Below are 19976 nucleotides of genomic sequence, written 5' to 3'. Positions count from 1 at the left end.
GTCAAGTAACGACCGAGCTTGCGAGGTTGTTGCGTTGACCGAGGGCAATATTTTCAGTACAGCCCGAAAAAAACCGGTCATTATTGTATTTGTTAACCGTTTCCTTCAACTTTGATTGATTTTTAGCGCTTTATCCAGGAAAAATAGCGAAATAAAGCAGAAAAAACAAGCGAAAAGAGATAAGAAATTGCTATAATTTCTGACGTCAAAAATAAAAAATGAGAGAAATGATGTCAACGCATTGTTCATTTTCCTTTGAAAAAGTGACATCACAATGAATTTTCCTAACGACGGGCAACTCTGGACAATGTAGGCCCGTCATCATGCGAAAAGAACCAATTGCATTGCGCAAAAAGCCATGTAGCCCGCTTCGAAAAAGTAACCGGTTAACAATGGAGAATGTCCCACATTTCCAGGTTGGATTTTCCATTGGATTTTATCTTTTTTCCAACTAAGAAAACTTGAAATTTCCAACCTTGGAAATCGAAAAATTTTTCCTGTGATGTACGAACCCTTTTTGCAGAAATTTCTTTTTGCTTGTTTGTTTGTTATTTGTTTAGAATGCAATCAAAACAAGGCGATATGACAAGGCTCGTTTCAAAATTTTACTCTTGAAAATAAACAGGAGATAATAGGAGTTTTTTGATGCTTGTGTAAAAATATCAGGGTTTAGATTTTTCGCAAATTACTTACAAAATGTCTACTAAAGTCTATTCATGATAAGTGTGCACTCTTTTTTCTTTTACCTATAACTTTTGAAGGAATTCTTCAATCTTTATAAATTTGGTATCGTTGGAGAGATATTAGTGAGTGGAACAATTTGAAATAAAAAAATCTTCAAAAGAATTCTAAAAATGAAGATGAAAATGAAGAAGAAAAAAATGAAGATCTTGTAGAAAATTGCTATAACTTTCATTTTCACTGGAGAGATTCTTTGATCTTTGGAGGTCATCACTGTGAAAAAATTTCACTAAAATATTTATTCAATACAAAGTTATGATACTAAGTTAATAAGTTATTGACCCCAAAAAACAGCAGAAAACAGCAGAAAACAGCGTTTTTAGACGTCAATTAGCTTATAACTTTGTTTGATATCTTTTGACTGAATGATTATTTTTGAGAATTTTTTTCACAGTGATGACGTTCTATAATTAAGGTTTCACTTCAGTGAAAGTGACAGTTATAGCACTTTTCTACAAGATCTTCATTTTTTTCTTCTTCATTTTCATCTTCATTTTTAGAATTCTTTTAAAGATTTTTTTATTTCAAATTGTTCTACTAACTAATATCTTTCCAATGATACCAAATTTATAAATATTGAAGAATTCCTTAAAAAGTAAGTGTTTCCGTTTCATATCAGACACATATTTCATATCAGGACAGTGTCTTGCTATTGTTATATTATGCTGATATAAGCAAAAAATGTTTTTCTTTTCCTCTTTCTGACCAATCTTGCTCCACATTCGTGCCAATTCAATGTGGAAAAGCTTACGATATCACTCTTATTTAAAAAGAAAACCTAAAAAAAAAACGAATAAAAAGAGCGTTAAAATTAAAATTTAAAAGAAATATGAAAGGATTTTTTCTCCATAAGCCAAACAAAGGCTCGGTTGGATAAAAAACGATCTTTGTTTTCAATCTCAAAATAAATTCAAATTTAGTTCACACAAATATGAAGTTAAAGGGAGTACTATGTTGTGTGATGTTTAAAGTGATATTGAATTTTGATACTTTGTAAAATTTGAGCTATAAAAAATACGTATAAATTGAAGGTGTGGGCGGGTATAAGTTACAGTAGAGTATAAATTGTGTCGAAAAAGACAAAGAAACATACACTCTTTTTTTTATAAGAATGGTGTAAATCCATTTCATCATGGATATTCTCAACTTTTTTGGGAAAATGGTCCTAAAATATTCTTAGAGCATTCTTAGGTTAGGATCCTAATTGACAATTTATAATTTAAAATGGTCTAAAAATGGCATTCTTAGGTTGATTAGCCAAATTCCATGATGGTGATATTCTTAGCATTATTCTTAATTTTTTTGGCAATTTTCATCGTGGACATTCTTATAAAGTGTATTCTCATAAAAAAACGTGTACCTTCTTATAACAATGTTACTCCAACCGTTATCTATCGAAAAAAGGTACACTCATAGGTAGTAGTTATTTGCGACTGCAGTCAAGGAGGCCCCCCCAGCGGACCCTCAATTCACGCAATCACGCAATTTTTTTTCGAAATTCACGCATTCACGCAAATTTTCCTCGAGTTTCACGCAATAACCCGATTTTTCAGAAATCGGAAAATTTTTCGGGAAAAATCGGGGAAACATTGGGTAATCGGGAAAACTGCATATAATCGGTGGGAAAAAGGGAAAATTCTCGTATTCACGCACAAGATAGCCCAGATTCACGCTTTCACGCAATGAAAAAGTGCATTTTCACGTTCACACAAGTTTTTTCAATTCACGCATTCACGCATTTTTTTTTCAATTTTCACGCATTCACGCAACCGAAAATGCCCATTCACGCAATCACGCAAACCGCTGGGGGGGCCCCGTCAAGGACAGACAGAGATATAAAAAAATTGAAGCCTTTGTATGTTCTTAACTTCTTAGGTTTAGGCCTAGAATGTTCTTATCTTTCAACATGTTTGACTTTAATTTCCTGAGAAATTGCTTGTTTTAGATTCTTTCAGATGCGGATTGGACCTTAAAATGATCTTACAACCTCGGTTAAAATATATTGAGAATGTCGGTTGGATTCCTAAGTTCGGGAGAAAGTCACTCTTGGGCTTATTGATAAATTTATTCGAGTATTTCAATTCGGGAGGAGTTTATAGACTTCAAGGCTATATTTTGAGCCCTATTGAACCATTCTTGAACTTTTGAATGCTGAAATCCCCGGCTGAAATCCTAAGCTCGTAAGTATTAGGTCTAGCGTTAAAACTCAGAGTTAAAACTACCCTTCCAACCTAATTTAGAGCGCTTCCAAATCGTTTGTGTATAAGATTTCGTAGGAATTTCCCTTTTTTCTCAAATATGACTGTCAGAAGCAGCCACCGACGAAAAATTCGTAAATACCTGTTCTTATTTGCCAGCTGGAAGGATTTTTTGATCTACTCAGAACATATCAAATAATTACAATTTGTTACTAGGACAGATCGTGTTTATCCAGCCAAGTAAAGCTAAAGCCAATAGAACAGATACTATTTTCTATGAAAGGAATTAGAACAGATCATAAAATCGGATTTCCTGTAAAATATCTATTCTTATTTGCCAGCTGGAAATATTTTTCATCCTAGAACAGATCATAAAAATTAGTTTTCTTGAAAATATCTGTTCTTACTTGCCAGCTGGAAATATTTTCAATGTTAGAATAGATCCCTAATTTCCAGCTGGAAACCTTTAGAACAGATCAGAAAGGAGCGAGTGCTTACGATGCGGAACTTACCTTAAGTGGATAAATTTTGGCGGGGATTAAATTTGGCGATTTTTGCCCCCAAATTAAATCCTCGCCAAAATTTCAAAAATCGGTCATTCGCCAAATTAAATCCCCGCCAAATTTAATGAAATTTTTTAAAGATAGAAATTCTATGGAGAATATGTATTTCTTAGTAAAATATCACGTATTTTTTTAGTTTACCACAGACTAAAGCCTTCCGACTCGCCAAATTAAATCCCCGCTAAATTTTACATAATTGAGCATTCGCCAAATTAAATCCCCGCCAAAAATCGCATTTTGGCCATTAACCAAATTAAATCCACGCCAAAATTTATCCACTTAAGGTATTAGAACAGATGACGAATTTCCAGCTGGAAAACTTAAAGAACAGATCAAATCGATGAACAAAGCGGGCAGCGGGGGCAAGGTTGAGAACAGATAATATCTTGGGAAGCATATTATTTTAGGGAAAAGATCGGCCATAATTGATCCGGTCTAGGAGCCTTAAATTCTCTCTCGTCCGACGACGACGACGACGACGGTCAAGACATTTTTGTTTGTTTATATAATCCGATGATCTATTCCGATTTAATAAAAACGGATTATCTGATTCCGATAATACTGTGATTTGATTGGCCGAAAGTATTTAGAAAAAGATGGCTGCCGAAAGTGGACTAGCTGACTGTGTAGCAAATACTGGCAAATCTCAGTGAAAAATTTATTATTTCATCATTATTCATGATGTTTTGGACATGATTTATGAGAAGTTTGATGCATACTGGCTCTCTAGCAATGTGGAAAGACTATGGAGAAATTTTGCTGATCGAGTGTTTATAATGCATATAACTATGGCTAACCAGGGGGGGGTCTTGCAGTTACTCCTTGACACTATGTGGAGTAACTGCAATTTTGGACATTTTCTTCAGACACCACCACCCTTGCAGTTATTCCATAGTGTACTAACTGATTTTACCCTCAAAATTGGTGTATACCACCCCCAAAAATGCCAAATTTGGCAATTTTTTCACTGAATTCCTCATTTTTGATACCATTTTACTGGGTACGTCTTATTAACGACCGTTCAAGAGTTAAATATCTCAATCATTTTCCAAGTTTGTTAAAATATCTTTCATGCCTTGATTGAAGAAAAAATTTTGTGATTTTTTTTTGACTTTTGAAAAAAATGTTTTGAATTTTTTTGCTTCCGGAATTTTTGAAAAACCTAAAATTTTAAGTGAAAAATTGAAAAATGTGCTCACTTAGTACAACATATCCTACCAAAATCGATAATTTTGGGCTTAGGCACCACCCATGTTGCAGTTAGTCCACTGGTGGAGTAACTGTTTTCCCAAATTTTGGTTTATATACCACCACGGTAGTAATTGTCATAGTGTTTATATAATAACTGCATGACCCCCCCCCTGGGCTAACTTCTCTTGTAAACGCACAAAACCAATAAACTCTGTTTTTTCAAGATTGATGGAAACTTTTTGAGAGCAAACTTTTAATATATTTGAAATCAGTATACTACTTGAGTGTAAATTTGAGTAAGATTGGTGCATTTCTCGTGATTTTATATTGTAAAAATGATCACATTTTGGATTTCCTCGTTTTTCATGATGATATATTTGGTGGTCGTCCCTTTTGGATTTTCAAACTTGACAATGAAACTTTCAAACACACAGCCATTGAAATTCAAAAGAGAATACTAAATTACAATTACAGTGTAAATTTGAAAACGATCTGAGTAGTTTTTGTGGTGTTACGTATGGCTGAAAATGATCATTTTTGGACTTTGTTGTAATTTCTTCGCGGCTGGCGACCGTTCCTTTTGATTTTTCGACACAGATTCTTTCCAAACATACCACTGTAGGAATTCAATAAAGGATACTAAAACACAATTCCTGTGTAAATTTGAACAAGATCGGAGAAATTTTCAAAGTGTTATGGCTGAAAATGATCATTTTTTGGACTTTGTCGTACCTTCAAAGGCGACCGTTCCTTTTGAAGATTTTTCAAACCGGACACAGGTTTTTTCCAAACATACCACTATTACATACACACTATCGTATCATTTTATATGATTTATCCTAGTTTCCTCCAAGTATTATTCCAACAGAATAATGCTTAGCTAAAAGCCGTGGCCTCTAATCAACAGGCGCATCATGGCTTGGCTATTGGCTAGTTTAGAAAAATATAAATTCATAAGAACTTGGAAATATTGACTTCTAAACGTTTGTCTCCTTTAGATCCAATTTTGTACTTTTTTAGTCGGGGGATGAGTGGGGAGGGGGGTTGGGTTGGCACTCTAGGCAAGAAATTGCATGTGTAATCACTTAGAAGATCTAAACTTCTAGCTGGTTTATTTATTCATTAAGATTATTTCCCATACTCGCTCTACAATAAAATTATTACTTTGCTTTCTGATTATTAGTTTGTGGGCAGCGTTCTAACACAACTCAACAAACTCATCCTTCAAATCTGTTAATCTCTTAAGCCGGAGCTTCCAGCGCAGCTGGTTTATTTTTGCTTAGAACTGATCAAAAATTTCCAGGTTGCAGATTTTTATGTAAGAACAGATTCAATAATTTCTAGGTAGACAAATTTCCTGTTTTTTTTTAGAACAGATCGCTATTTTCAGCTGGAACATGCTTTTAGAACAGATATTTTGAAGAAACCCCTCGGTGGCTGCTTTCGTATTGTTGTAGAATGTTGTTAAACTTCTAGCCTGTGTTGCTTTGGTGTATTTCTTATTATAGGTCGACACTTAGCAGGCTTGTAAAAACGTTGGTTTGAAATATCTGTCTGATATGAAACGGGAACACTTACGCAAAAATAAAACCTTTAAGTCCGCTCTTCTGCTCTTCGGGACTGTGCGAGGATAGTGAACACAGAAATACTGACAGACTTTTTTTAAATCACCGACAATATCTACCCGAACATCAGGACAACACTGAAATATCTTCAATCTATCGTGGCTGATTTAGACAAGTGTGTTTGTGTTCTGAACTCTAAACGTCCGGCCGCGTGTCTAAAACGTCCGGCCGCACATCTCGAAAAATCACAAACACGTGGCCACGTGTTTTAAACGCGCCGCCAGATGTTTTGCGATTTCTGGTCTGCAAATTTTACGCAAAGTTTTAACTGTCATGTTACGAATATACACATGCACAAATCTGAAAATGGCTACACGGAATTAAACCACCCAATCTGGACATACCACCATACATACTGGATAAATCTTGTCTTTTTCTAATTTTTCACTAGCTCTAATACCTCTTTTCACCAGCTCCAATACCTTTAGCACAGTGCACAGTCACAGAGCACTTTGCACATCATCGAAACGGCGATTTTTCAATACTTACCTATATTCTTACCTAATTCGTATGCTAAAAGTATCTTGACCTACATAATAACGTTCATTATAACAGAAAGAACGCGCGAAATGGAAAGTATTGGCTCTATGTAGAGGTTATAGGAGAAAAGAAAATTTTCAGAACAGAAATCGCCAAATGTGTGACCGCACATTTAAGATTATTCAAAATACGCGGCCGGACGTTTAAGACACGTACACACTTATCTAAATTAGCCACGGTTTCAAACACACGATATTAGAGCCTTTTCTACACATTCAAGTGCGTCAGATGTAATTCGTTCCTTTTTTCACAGTGGGCATAAACTTTCGAGACGTTGGCTTTCTTTCACTAACAGTTCACATATTCTCACTCGTAACTTTTTGATCACGTAAACCCATCTTCTACCCATGAAACTTTCTGCCTTAAAATAGGATTAAAGTAGGAATCATACAAAGGGGTTTCAACAGTGATAAAGAAATCTGCGGGGAAGGGAATGATATCAAAATGAACTGCATTTACTTACTTTTTTTCAGCTAATCCTTTTCTCCTCTTCACTTTGTTGGAATAAGGTTCAGAGGATCAGAAACACATCAAAAGACATCCAGATGCTGGAAAAATAATAAATGAAAAATTAATTGCTTCAAGAGAAATAGAGAGCCCCTCCTCTACTAAAATTTTAACATTTAACCGATTGACTATTTTGCAGGAGTGTGCAACAAATTAGCATATTTGGTGGAAATTTCGGCATCATTGATAACACCATTATTCTTTGAAAATGCCGAAAACATTCCCCTCCTCTCTAACTTTTTCTCATTTTCATTTTTTTGCTCAAATTTTGTGATTCTGGTCTAACCAAATCTTGGCCTTGGCTATCTAGGCTAGGGAGGCAATTCTCAAAAAATAGGATTTTAGGGCCCTCTTTATAGAGACGAAAGAAAGTAAACCCGAATGGTAGGGGGGCACTCAAGGTCAATTTTAATAGACTAGCAAGCGTCTGTCTTTCCTTGGACACAGGAAAGTGGGAATAGTGCCCGGGGGGGGGGTACTTAGGCAAAAATAGGTGCTGGGTATGTGCGGACGGTAAGGGTCGGGTTTTTCACCTTTCAAAGTCTCTCTAAGGGTTACAAAAATCAGGAAATTTCAAAGTAGTCTATCAAGGGTGGGAAAAATCACGATTTTTAGAAAAAAAATTTGATTTTGAGAGAATGAATTACTAAAAAGTCTCACTAAGGGTAGGAAATTTTTGAAAATCAGAGAAAAATTTTCGAAAAAGTCTCTCTAAGGGTCACTTTTTCACTAAAATTTGGTCTCTCTAAGGGTCGGTTTTCGGATTCACCAACCCTAGTACCCCCCCCCCCCCGGGGAATAGTGCTTATAATAAAGAGTTCTTATAAAAAATAGAAATTGCCGCGGGACTTCTTCCCTCAAAAAACGTTGTTTAATTTTACAACCTTTTTTTAGGTTTTTGAGAATCCATCCAACTTTTTTGAATAATGATACCGGGTGTCTCTGAAAAAACTTCCCCCTGTTTGATTCAATACTGCGAAAAAGTGAAAAAATGTATTAGCATGATTTTTTTCTAAATCGTTTAGAGGAGGGTTTAACTTAAATTTTGGTATATCAAACTTTAAAATTGCTTCAAAGTTATGACAAAAAGAGTAAACAAATTGTTTTCAAAAAGAGCGCAAAAAGACGAAAAAACAGGGTATCAAATTAGACAAGAAAACACTAGACTACTTTATTGACAGTAAAGTTTTACTTTTGAACTTCTGTGCATCTTTTTTGTTTTATTATTCGTTTTTAATGATTTTTATTGCCAATTTAGAGCTCCTTTTGGATTCATTAATGAGCATGAAGTTTAAAAAAGCAACAAACTTTTATCAAAATTTTTCCAAAAGTTTCCAAAGCTTAGCGAGTCTATTTGAGTGGAGAAGAGAAAGTTTGAGTGTCTTTTTTTCTAACAAAAGATTTGATACCCTGTTTTTTCGTCTTTTTTCGCTCTTTTTGAAAAAAGATTTTTTACTCTTTTTGTCATAACTTTTGATCTAATGAAGCAATTTTAAAGTTTGATATACCAAAATTTAAGTTAAACCCTTCTTGTAAACGATTTCGAAAAAATCAAGCTAATATATTTTTTCACTTTTTCGCAATTTTGAATCAAACAGGGGAAAGTTTTTTCAGAGACACCCGGTATTTTATAGTAACATTAAACATGGGAACATATAAATAAATGCAATCCCGCACGGGTCAGACATACAGAAATCTGTACGTCTCTCCTTACGATTTTAGGTGAAGAAAAAAAGGCATTGGAAGAAGCTTCTAGTCGGTTATTTTCCTTTTCTCTCACGCGCGCTGAATATTTAATTAGTGTTTTTACATTATTTGATTGACAGGTTTATTATAAGTAAAAACCGACTAGTTTAGTCTAGTGTCAAGGCTGCACGCATCCCCTCTGATATGCGTTTTGAAATTATCAAAATCGATTCTGGGGGATGCGCGCAGCCTATTGGTACGTACGACACAATCCGGGGAGGGGGTTTGCAAACTAGGTTTGCAAGATGACGGGGATTTCCAAGCTAAAGTTTGAAAATGGATCCTTAGGGGACTGAATTTCAAAAATGTTGTCATTTTTTGACGTTCTTGACTGAGACTATTTTCCCCCAGGGCCCTTAGCGGGACATATTTGACCAAAAAAGTTGAAATTTTCCTATTTTTCCGACCCTTAGTGGGACTGAAATTTGATTTCCTGATTACCAACCCTTAGCGGGACTTTGGGAATCCAAAAAAGGTACCTTTAAGGGCGGCACATACCGTACCATCCATTTGCTTTTTAGAGACTAAGTTGCTTTTCAATGAATTTTGTACCCCTTTGAGGGTCTTTGAGGGTGTGAAAAATGGACCCTTATGGCTCGCACATACCCGGCACCCACTTTTCCTAAGTACCCTCCACCCTGAAGACACAATAACACTTAGTGCCGATGACGATGGTAATTTACGTTGTTTTCTTATAAGACACTTTCTTATGATTTTTTTTCTACTCAACTCGCTCCTGTAAACTTGGGGGAAATGGGGGAAATTAACCTTTCGAGAGCTAACTGAACCCTGTGAAAATTGCCAAAATACTCGACAGCCATGAGATGTCTCCTTAAAGTGTTTCCGTTTCATATCAGACAAATATTTCATATCAGGACAGTGTCTGCTTATTGTTATATTATGTTGATATAAGCAAAAAAATATTTTTCTTTTCCTCTTTCTGATCAATCTTGCTCCACATCCGTGTCAATTCAATGTGAAAAAGCTTGTGAGTTAAAATTGATGAGTAAGCAAACGATATCACTCTTATTGAAAAACAAAACCTTTAACTCAAACAGGTTTTCTAGTCCAACCAGTTAACATTGTTTCAAAAGCCTTACTCTATGACTCGAAATTTCCTTTACTCAAACAAATTTGGTTCCCCGTGCGTATTTAAATTATAGAGACTACAATGTTAGTTATTTTCAAATCAAACTCACGGCTTTTTTACCGATTATTATTATAATCGCCGTTTCGATTCGATTTGTGAGTATGAACAAACGGCTGTCATACAAACGACAATCAATGTAACTTTAAATTTTATCCACGTACTGTTCTTTAGGAAATAAAAAAATCTTGATTATAAAAAAAGGATGTTACATATTTTACCATCGAGGCAATGGCGTTAAAACGGGCATTTTTTATTGTTCTCGCCTGCTCAATACCGTTCTGGGTGTATATTTTCTACACATGGCAAGGAAACTTTATCAAAACCATAGAAATCAAAGGAGATGTGAAAGTTCTAATTAATTTACAGAACGCTTTATTGGATAACCGTGTTCCTGATAGACCTAGAATTAAACGGATCCTGCATCATGATTGGAGATCGGGATCTGGTACATGTCAGTATCGATCTTATGATAGACTAATGAAGCCTTGTCATAACACAAGCTGGGAAAATGGTAACAAGGACATGACACTTCGCACTAAAGCCGATTTAACAGAGATCAAAATTGAATTATCGAACAGTGCTGATCAACCTGGACGTGTTATTTTACAGACTTTTGATGAATTGAAAAATCGGAAAAAGATTGGAGGTGATTTTTGGCGATCCTATATCTCGAATGATAAATTTAAAAAAGCGATTTATTTTGTTGATCATTTGAATGGTTCGTATTCAGCAGAGTTTGTGATACCTTTTAAAGGGACCTACACATTGAATGTGTTCCTTGAGCATTCCGTTTGTGATGGAATCATCGACCCTCCCATGTGGTGGTTTACTAAAGGTATTTCAAAAAACATATTATCTTTCTCATCATCCTATCTAACAGGGTTTAAATTGTTTTTAACCATGATACAGACTTTCTGAATCTAAGAATGGTCCTCTCTTATTTAACAGTTACACAAAACCTCCCTAGAGTAAGACCTTAAAAATTCGTTGCAAAGACTTATTTTCCTTCCATACATTTTTAGACGCGATTTAAGCAACCTCTAGCCTTGAAAAAGCAAAAGAACTAAACAAAGCTAAACAACTTGAATACACCTCGAACAAATATAGTTTTTATCTTTTATTTTCTTCAAAGGAAACGTGCATGGTAACGAGCAAAATGAAGGTATCATAGGTAAAATGGATCAATTCCGAAATACACCCACCAAGAAAGTCACCATTGAAATCAAAATAGAACCATCATCAAAACTGAAACAGACATTCAACAGCCTTGGGAAAGCTCAAAATGTCATAAATGAATATTTTGGTTATTGGAAAGACGGCGAATATACGAGTTACCGAGACGGTAAACCCATCAGAACACCAACTTTAAACGTTTCTGTGTCGAAACCCTTAAATACGTTATAGTTCTACGGTGATTCGCTGACATACCTTTTTCAAAAATCATGCAAAAAACATCCTTTATGCACCAAAGTATTCCAAAATTGTGAATTGACTTATACTTGGACTTACAAGAAATTTTATTCCTACAACGATGATAATGCTAAAGATTTTTACTTAAAATCTGGTAAAGATTTTGACGAGAAAAAATTCGTAAATGATTTCAAGGGTGTTTTATTAAACGACAAGATGGCAAACTCTGATGATGTTTTTATTGTTAATTGGGGTATGCATACTATCGGCAATCTACAGTTACCAAGAAAAATGAAAGCATTTCAGAGATTTTTGAAAATGATACAAGAAGTTAAAGACACTTTGAAAGACCGTATGCCGTTGGTCATTTGGAAATCGACCACGCCACCGACATTTGAGAATGTAAAAGAGACATATACGTCGATGAGATTTAGAACAAAATGCGTAAGTAACTTGTTTCATGATGTTTTATACAGTTTGTTATCAAACAGAAACTTACACTTCTTTTGCTGCTTTTTTTTAAACCCTTCAAATTCAAGTGACCTGTATAAAAGCCTCGCCCCTGTCATATAATGTAAGAATGAACCAAAATACCGTCCGAAAGTCCGAAACATTCCTGACTACTTGATTTTAAGCGCTTAGATTTTAAACAGCTTAAACATTTTAGTGTATCACTCCAAGTGCAATGAATAAAATTAAATTACCTCATAAGGGAATTGATTTTGGCGACAACCTGCTTGAGAACCATTGATAATCTAACTGAACTGATAGTTCTAACTGTCAAAAACTAGAACATAGACTACAAAGACTTTTTTTTACTTTTAGCGTGCTGAAGTATGGAACAGCTATACCATCCAAGAACTTTGCAAAGCAAACATTCCTGTTCTAGACGTATACGATATGGCTTTAAGTACGCCGATCAAACCGAAAGACCATGTTCATTTTCCTGATAAAGCTTTCTACCCAGCACAAGACGATTTATTGAGATACATTATTAAAGTTTACAGGTTGAATAAGTTAAAATTTTAGATTGGTATACGCTTTTTAGTGGAATGATATTGGAAGTTGTCAAACGTAATCGTTTTTAGTGATTTGGAATATTTTCGATACTCTCTTGTGGAAGGAGTCGAATAAGCAAGGGTTACGTTTAGAGCAGCTTTCTTATTCCCCTTTCTCAAACCACTGGACATGCAAACAACTGAAAAATTCAGCCAGAAAAAACATTTTGTTCATATTTTATCATATTGTACATAGTAGGTAGGCATTTTAAGTGAGATTTGATCAAGAATTTTTCCAATTTTTACCGATAGTATCTTTCATTAGAATATTCTAAGTATAAAATTTACCTTTAAAGGATCGTTATAAACTAACGATACGTTTTGTTCTATGATTTCTTTGTATTTTCTATAATACACGTTTTCTTCAAAGAACAATTCTTAAGAATACAAGGTTTTATTTTCTTATTAACCCTTTAAGTGGTAATGTCGTATATATTAGGCATGGGCTATATAGGAGGGCGAAGCCCTCCTGTAATGCCCAGTTTGAGCTAAAAATCGTCATTTTGGGTCTAACTCGTACGAATCGGATTGGGCTTCATGGCCAAGCAAAAAAATAACCAAAAATGAGTCTTTCAGCGAGATTTTAAGCTAAAAAGTAAAAAAATTGACAAAAATCCACTTTTTTAAGGTTTTTGACCATTTTTGGTCAACGAGTGATCCAAGAACCTCCAAATTTGGCCCTGATTAAACTTGATTCTGTCCTCCAGCGAATTAGTTTGAAGTTTTACCACTCGGCACCTTTCTATCATTCAGTCAGGTCCGCGCAGCAATTTTTTTAAAAAACTTAGAAAAAAATGACCGTGGCACCACTTAAAGGGTTAAAAGCATGTAGCAAGATCTGTAGGCTTTGACCTATTATTCACTAAATCACATATTGTAGTTCTACTGGAGAAGCTAAGGCACTTGACTCTTAAGGTAACTTCACCCCCTTTTCAGAAATCAGAAAAAACCTTAATCAAAAGCAGTTAAAAAGGGACTGGGTTCGAGTTACCAAGGGTTAAAAGTCAAGACTTTTCAAGAAATACGAGAGTTTCCCTTTTCACACACATTTTGAAACTTAGTTCGAGTTCTATTTGAATTTCAACTTGTTTGATTAAAAAACAATGTGTGATGACGACATTCGACAATCGATGACGTGACGACAAATCGAACAGCACCACTGGTACGCGATTTGTAATAAGCGACTTCTTCTGTCTTCGCAACAAAAATAAATAGTTCTACCATCTTCGTTAAAAAAAAACTAAATAATAACGAATTCAATTGTTTTGATGGTAAATTGGTTATTAGCAGCGATACCTTTCTCGATTTGTCCATAGTTGTAAGTTAGATAATTCGTTTGAATAATTTGTGTCTATTTATTTAAAGTCGCTTTTTATCATCTACGTACAGGACACGTTAAATTCTCTCGTTTTTGATCTTTTATGTTTTTCTCACACCGATATTTTACCAATATAGATCCAACTTGATTGAAACAATGTCCACCGAATGTTTCCTTTGTAACGTCAAAACGGCATCCCTTTCGGCCGTCACATAACACTTCTAGAATTTGCTTACTGATATGTGCACAGCATTTGGAATCTTTATGAACAACTTTACGGATGGAAATGCTTTGGCCCTTTTTACACTTAATCTCAACTGTTTTTCCTTCTTCGCCTGTAGCTTTTCCTGAAAATAAAAAACAATAGATATGTTTGTTACTCAGGGTAAAGGTCCAATCCCAGGAAGGTAATTCTTGCTTGAACTTTGAAAAGGTAAGAAAAAAAATTACCGTAAATCACCGATTAAGCGCCCCGCTTGAATTAGCGCCCCGCTCGAATAAGCGCCCCCCATTTAGTTAAAATAATTTTATAAGCGCCCCGCTCGAATAAGCGCCCCCCTTTGAATAAGCGCCCCCCTCCAGGGAGGGGCGCTTATTCGAATTGGTGGCCTAGGCTAATTTCCGGGATAAGATATTGTTATTGATTGAATAAGATATTGTCTTAAAAAGAAAAAAACGATTAAGAATAAGATGATAGAAATTGTCAATTGGATTTTTCTTTTATTCATCCTTTTTTGAAGTTAAGTTTAAGCAGATTCCGAATTTGTTGATATACGAATTTCTGAAATAAAAGAATAAGCGCCCCGCTTGAATAAGTGCCCCGCTTGAATAAGCGCCCCCCTCAGAGCCTGAAGAATTAAATAAGCGCCCGGGCGCTTAATCGGTGATTTACGGTATCAAAGTTTGAAAAAGGGAACTACCCAGGGGACTGACAGAGCCCAACTGTGATCGTTGGGGACTTAAATCTGAACGGGAATCTTAACCCCCTAGGAAGTCTTTGCTTTTTGCCACTCAGGATTTTTGGAAAATTCTTAAGATATCTCCTTGGATTTTTGGCAAATCTTTCAGAGACCTCCACTGGATTTTTGTTTATTTTTAAGAGGCCTCTAGATTTTTGCTATGTTTTTAAGGGTATTGTATCCCTTGACTGAAATTATGACAAGATACAGTAAAACAAGATTAATATAATTATTCACCTCTTTTCTTCTTTGTTTTTCCTCCTTTGTTAGGCTTCGTTTTTCTAGTTGTCGTCACTTGAGTTGTAACGTTTGAAAATACACCACTGGCGGTCGTTGCTGCCGAAGTTGTTGTCACTTCTGGTTGCCCAGCAACGCAGGCTTGTCCGGAACCCGGTAGCTTAGAGCAATCAAACTGCCACTCGTAACCAAATTTAGCCATTAATCCACCACAGCCATTTTTAACGCTTTCACATAACGATCGACATGGTTTCAGCGTCACTTTCATTTCCTCGATACACAATGGTACATAGTGAGAACATAAAAACAAAGCGGCATCTCTATGGCAACCAATTTTGATCAACGGTTTGTATTGCGCTAAATCCTTCTCTGCTTCTTCTTGCGTCCTGTAATTGTTACTTGGAAAGAAAGTGTTGGCGTACCCAGATCCAGATGAAAATCGACATGTACCGACATCGATGGACTGGCAATATCGACTGTTTCTCATCCGTAAATTGTTATCAAAACCGTTGACTAATTGGGTGATCAACAAAACACCGAACAAAGCCAGAATGAACATATGGGAAGACATCTTGCGTTTTTTTCTTTATAAATATTGCTAAAAGAAAGCCATTGTATAACTTTGTATAAATTTCTTCTATTCTTTATGCCGTATAACCTTTTAACAGATTTCCCTAGAAGCACTTTCAGCAGATTATTCTCTTATATCCAATCTTGCATTTACCATTAAATGTAAAAACATAGGTATAGTAGACGAAGCCAAGCCTCGATATTTCAATATGTCTTTCATGTCAAACCTTTATAAACCAAGTAATTTGTATCACCACATATTTGGTATTCCTCTTAGCATCGATATAATATAAGGGTGTGTGCTATGTGATTAATGATACATTATAAAACTACAGAGTGAGAAATTTTACGGCGGAAGAAAAGTATTTGAAAGTTGACACTAAAACTACTCGAAAGAACATCAAAGACTTTTTAATCTTTATCACCAAATTAAACTTAGTGACATGTTACTCTACTTTAGAAAATTGTTTTCATACGAATTATATGATATGTTTTGACGTAAATTTCAAATCCTTTGAAAATATTTGAAGATTTTTGCTTCTGCTTCCTCTCACGAATACCATATTTAGTACGTACATTTAGTTTAATATTAGTTCCATAGTCAACCAAAAAGAAGGGTCAGGGTTGTACTTTCTTGATATAGATTTCCAGTGAGACAGGGTTAGACTAACATCAGGAAACTGAAAGAGAAGTACCACTGGAGTAGTTCGGTGAGATTAGTCGTCGTTTAAAAAAGTCTGTGTCCATATATACACCGTTGAAAAAATAATATCGATTGGATAATGTTTGTATTCTATATTTTCATCCCCATTTTCGAATTTGACAAAATAGTTTAAACTCATCAAATAATTTTTCCAATGAGGAAGTAAAATATGAAAATCTACCAATAGCCAGAAGTTTAAGAGACATTTTTCAAAATTACAAAATACAGCCGATTAGACAGTGTGTCCTTGAGCAGACTCAGAGGAGATGTGGGAGCAAGAATTAACAAAATATCTTATTGAAGACTTGAGAGGGAGGTTTGCCATCTTTAAGCACTCATTCAACAATCTGTTGTTCTTGCATTAGGAATTTTCCTTCGACCCTCAAGCACGAGAAACAAAATGGTCATACAAAAGCAAACACGAAAATTGATCCACTAATCAAGTTACAGTACCATAATAAATTCATAACCATCACAGCAACCCCTGCAATATAATATTCATCTCCCATAAAAAGTTACAATTTGTTAACTGAAGTTAAACTGAACTTAGGCTAATTCTGACGTAAAAATCGATACAGGAAATAAAATATCAAACTTTTTCCGTCGAAAGGTTGCAAATTCTCCGTATTTCAAAACTTCTTTAACAGTATCAAATCATAGAAAGGCGCTTTGATAAAATCCACCGACAAAAAACACTAAAAACAACAAAACCGTACCCTTTCCCGTTAAACAAAACACAACACAACAAAATACAATTAAACATCAAAGAAAATCATTTTACAACTTGATTGGACCCAGAGAAAATAAGTGAAACAATGTAACATGAACTGAAAAAATCGATGTGTGTACAAATAATAGGATTTACTGCCAAATACAAAAAAGGTAAAAGAAAAAAATGTCAGTAACTATGTTTATCATGTCAAACACATTAAAAAATGAGTAACAATTCTTTCCACTGTCTTTTAACAAATTGAAAAATCTCCCTCTTTTCACAAGTACTTGAGAAATTCTTATTGATTCTACACCCGACAGTCTGATAGCCTTAATACACCCCTTCTCTTCAGACTATATCTAGCCTCTGTCTGTAATCTGATCCTACCACAGAAGGAACAGTTGAGAATATCCCACTTGACCTAAATAGTGAGGCTTAAATTCCAACAGAGTTTGTTCCAAATTTAACTTTTTAAGTCATCAATTTTAAACATTTTTCGATATAACAGTTGACTTTAAACCTTTAAACCAAGATTAGATTAGTTTACCAATTTTAAAGATCGACCCAAAATTAGAAAGTGATAATCGCTCCTTTATTTAAGCCTATACATAATGTGTCCCAAAAAAAGCGGACAACATTTTACAGTATATAAAGTCAAATCCTCATGATTTATGCGAAATTTTATGACTTATATACTTAATATTTTAATTCCAAAACCTATTCAATCATCTTGGAAATTGAATATCAAGTGGTTTAAACAAAGGATTGTAATCTTGTTTCAATTATTCTAAGCCCAGTTTCGAAAATGAGTTATACTTTATATAATTTTTCCGCTTTTTTTGGAACGCACTGTAATCTCCAAAACATTCATTCACCTTCCTCCAACATTTCTTCATAGAAATTCCAAGTGAGTACATTATTATTAATGATTTGTTTCCACTGGTCCCTAAACAATATCAGTTTTATAAGAGAGAGAACTTTCAACTAATTCAAAGCTCGTTTCACTTCTTTATTTAGCTTTATATAACAATAGATAATCTTCAACAGAAAATCAAGACCAATTGTCAAACATCACCTCATCTCAACAAGCAAACTGAATAAATTCATCAAAAAAAAATAATTTTAGGTTCACAGCCACCATTCTTTTAAACAGAATACCACAATATTCCTTCCTATACAAAACATGTCATCTTTGTCAAACCCTTTTGGTCTAAATACCCAGATTGAAATGATTGATAAAGAAAAACATACAAATTATAATGAAAGACTGACGGATCAGTTTTGGCACCAAATAATATTTTTCTAAGGCTTACTATTACCTCCCATAAGCCATCCCATATTTTTGTCAGTCATATTCCTTTAACCTGTTTAACCCTTCGTCCTTAAGTATAACGGTAATGACGTCATAATAAACCAATCAAAACGCAGCACTCGTTTGAAGAGCCCTTTTTCTTTTGTTTGTACAAATTTTTTTAGTAGTAGTTTTTTTTATTGTTTTGAAGATAAACAAAATAGTTTGTTTGTTGATACATGTGTCAATAACATTTTCTTGAAAAATTAGGGTATTACCTTTTAGCTTAGTGTCCGGCTTTTGAACAGGATAAACGGGATTTGTTGTTTTATCAGAAGCTTCTCCGCCTTGATCTTGCACTAGAAGAAAAAAAAATATTGTCAAGAAATCTTTTGTCATTTCCAACAAAATTTGGTGTATTTTGGCCATAAGACCAGGAATTTTACGAACAAAAAGACTCAAAAATGAAGATGAAAGACTTATACAGAGTAAAGGGAACTAATCTTAGCGGGGACTAAGTTTTGCGGTCGAACAAAAATTTTAAAAATCGTATTTCACGGGAACTAATTTTCACTTTATTTTGGTATCATTTCTTTCGTTTTCCTAGATATCTTTAAAAATTTTAATGAAAAATGGCAAAATTCGTAATTCGCGGGGTTTTTTTCGGCAAAACTGCAAAAGCGCGAAAATTTGTTCCCTTAGGGTAATAATGGCAATAATAGTATAAAGCCTTAACTACCTTTTTCCTACCCTAAAAAAAAGAGAAGTAAAAAAAATAAGATAGTCGAGCCCCAACACAATACTTTAGCTCAAAATTACTACTTGATTTTGTTAGTAGAAAACTTAAAGTTTCATCAGGCTGCTTAGAGTTGACAGGCTTAGATAATTTGCATTTGCAAACCTCTATTTGACTTGAAATGGGGCTTGAAAAATACAATAATATTTAAGAAAATGCAATTCTAATAGACAAATTTTTACTTGAGTTTCAAACGATTATCTAAGGCCATAATTGCTGAAATTTTCGCATAAATTGTTTGATTAAAATGAGTTTCTGTATACATAATCTATTTCTTATTTGGATTAAAATCCATTTAGATATATAATCAAATTAATTTCTTTATATGAGGTCTATGTTGACATATTAGTATTTGCGTAGTTCACTATGGGAAAATATTGACCGTAATTATAGTTTGGACCCAATCTTTCATACTATGTATGTTAGTTTTTCCCAACATCCCAACGTCAATATGTAATTGCCACAAACAACAAAGAGTCTAAATATTATTTTATTTAAGTCTTACTCTGGTTGATCACGTGTCCTGTAAATGATGTCTTGACTTATAAAATGATGATCAAACGGTTGTTAGATGAATACACGGTTTTTTATAAGAAAATCCAAAATTGTTTAACCCTATTAGCCCCAGGGGGGGGGGGTAGAATCTACCACGCTGGAGTTC

General features: G+C 34.6%; 2 protein-coding genes across 2 annotated transcripts; one reads left to right on the top strand and one right to left on the bottom strand.

Moving 5' to 3' along the window:
• Positions 1-10436: 10436 nt before the first annotated feature.
• Positions 10437-11892, top strand: LOC136819705 (uncharacterized). Its single transcript, XM_067075946.1, has 2 exons — positions 10437-11096; positions 11394-11892. The coding sequence occupies exons 1-2, from the start codon at positions 10490-10492 to the stop codon at positions 11663-11665; spliced, it is 879 nt and encodes a 292-aa protein (XP_066932047.1). The 5' UTR covers positions 10437-10489; the 3' UTR covers positions 11666-11892.
• A 1067-nt stretch (positions 11893-12959) lies between these two features.
• Positions 12960-18884, bottom strand: LOC136819706 (protein mom-5-like). The gene is made up of 3 exons (XM_067075947.1): positions 18798-18884; positions 15244-15841; positions 12960-14394 (listed from the first exon to the last, which is right to left on the bottom strand). The coding sequence occupies exons 2-3, from the start codon at positions 15812-15814 to the stop codon at positions 14105-14107; spliced, it is 861 nt and encodes a 286-aa protein (XP_066932048.1). The 5' UTR covers positions 15815-15841; positions 18798-18884; the 3' UTR covers positions 12960-14104.
• Positions 18885-19976: the final 1092 nt, after the last annotated feature.

This window comes from Clytia hemisphaerica, unplaced genomic scaffold (genome assembly GCF_902728285.1).
Source record: "Clytia hemisphaerica strain Z4C2 unplaced genomic scaffold, Clytia hemisphaerica genome assembly, whole genome shotgun sequence".
Lineage (NCBI taxonomy): Eukaryota > Metazoa > Cnidaria > Hydrozoa > Leptothecata > Clytiidae > Clytia > Clytia hemisphaerica.
Note: the sequence above shows the minus strand (reverse complement) of the source record. Positions and strands in the feature narration are given on the sequence as shown.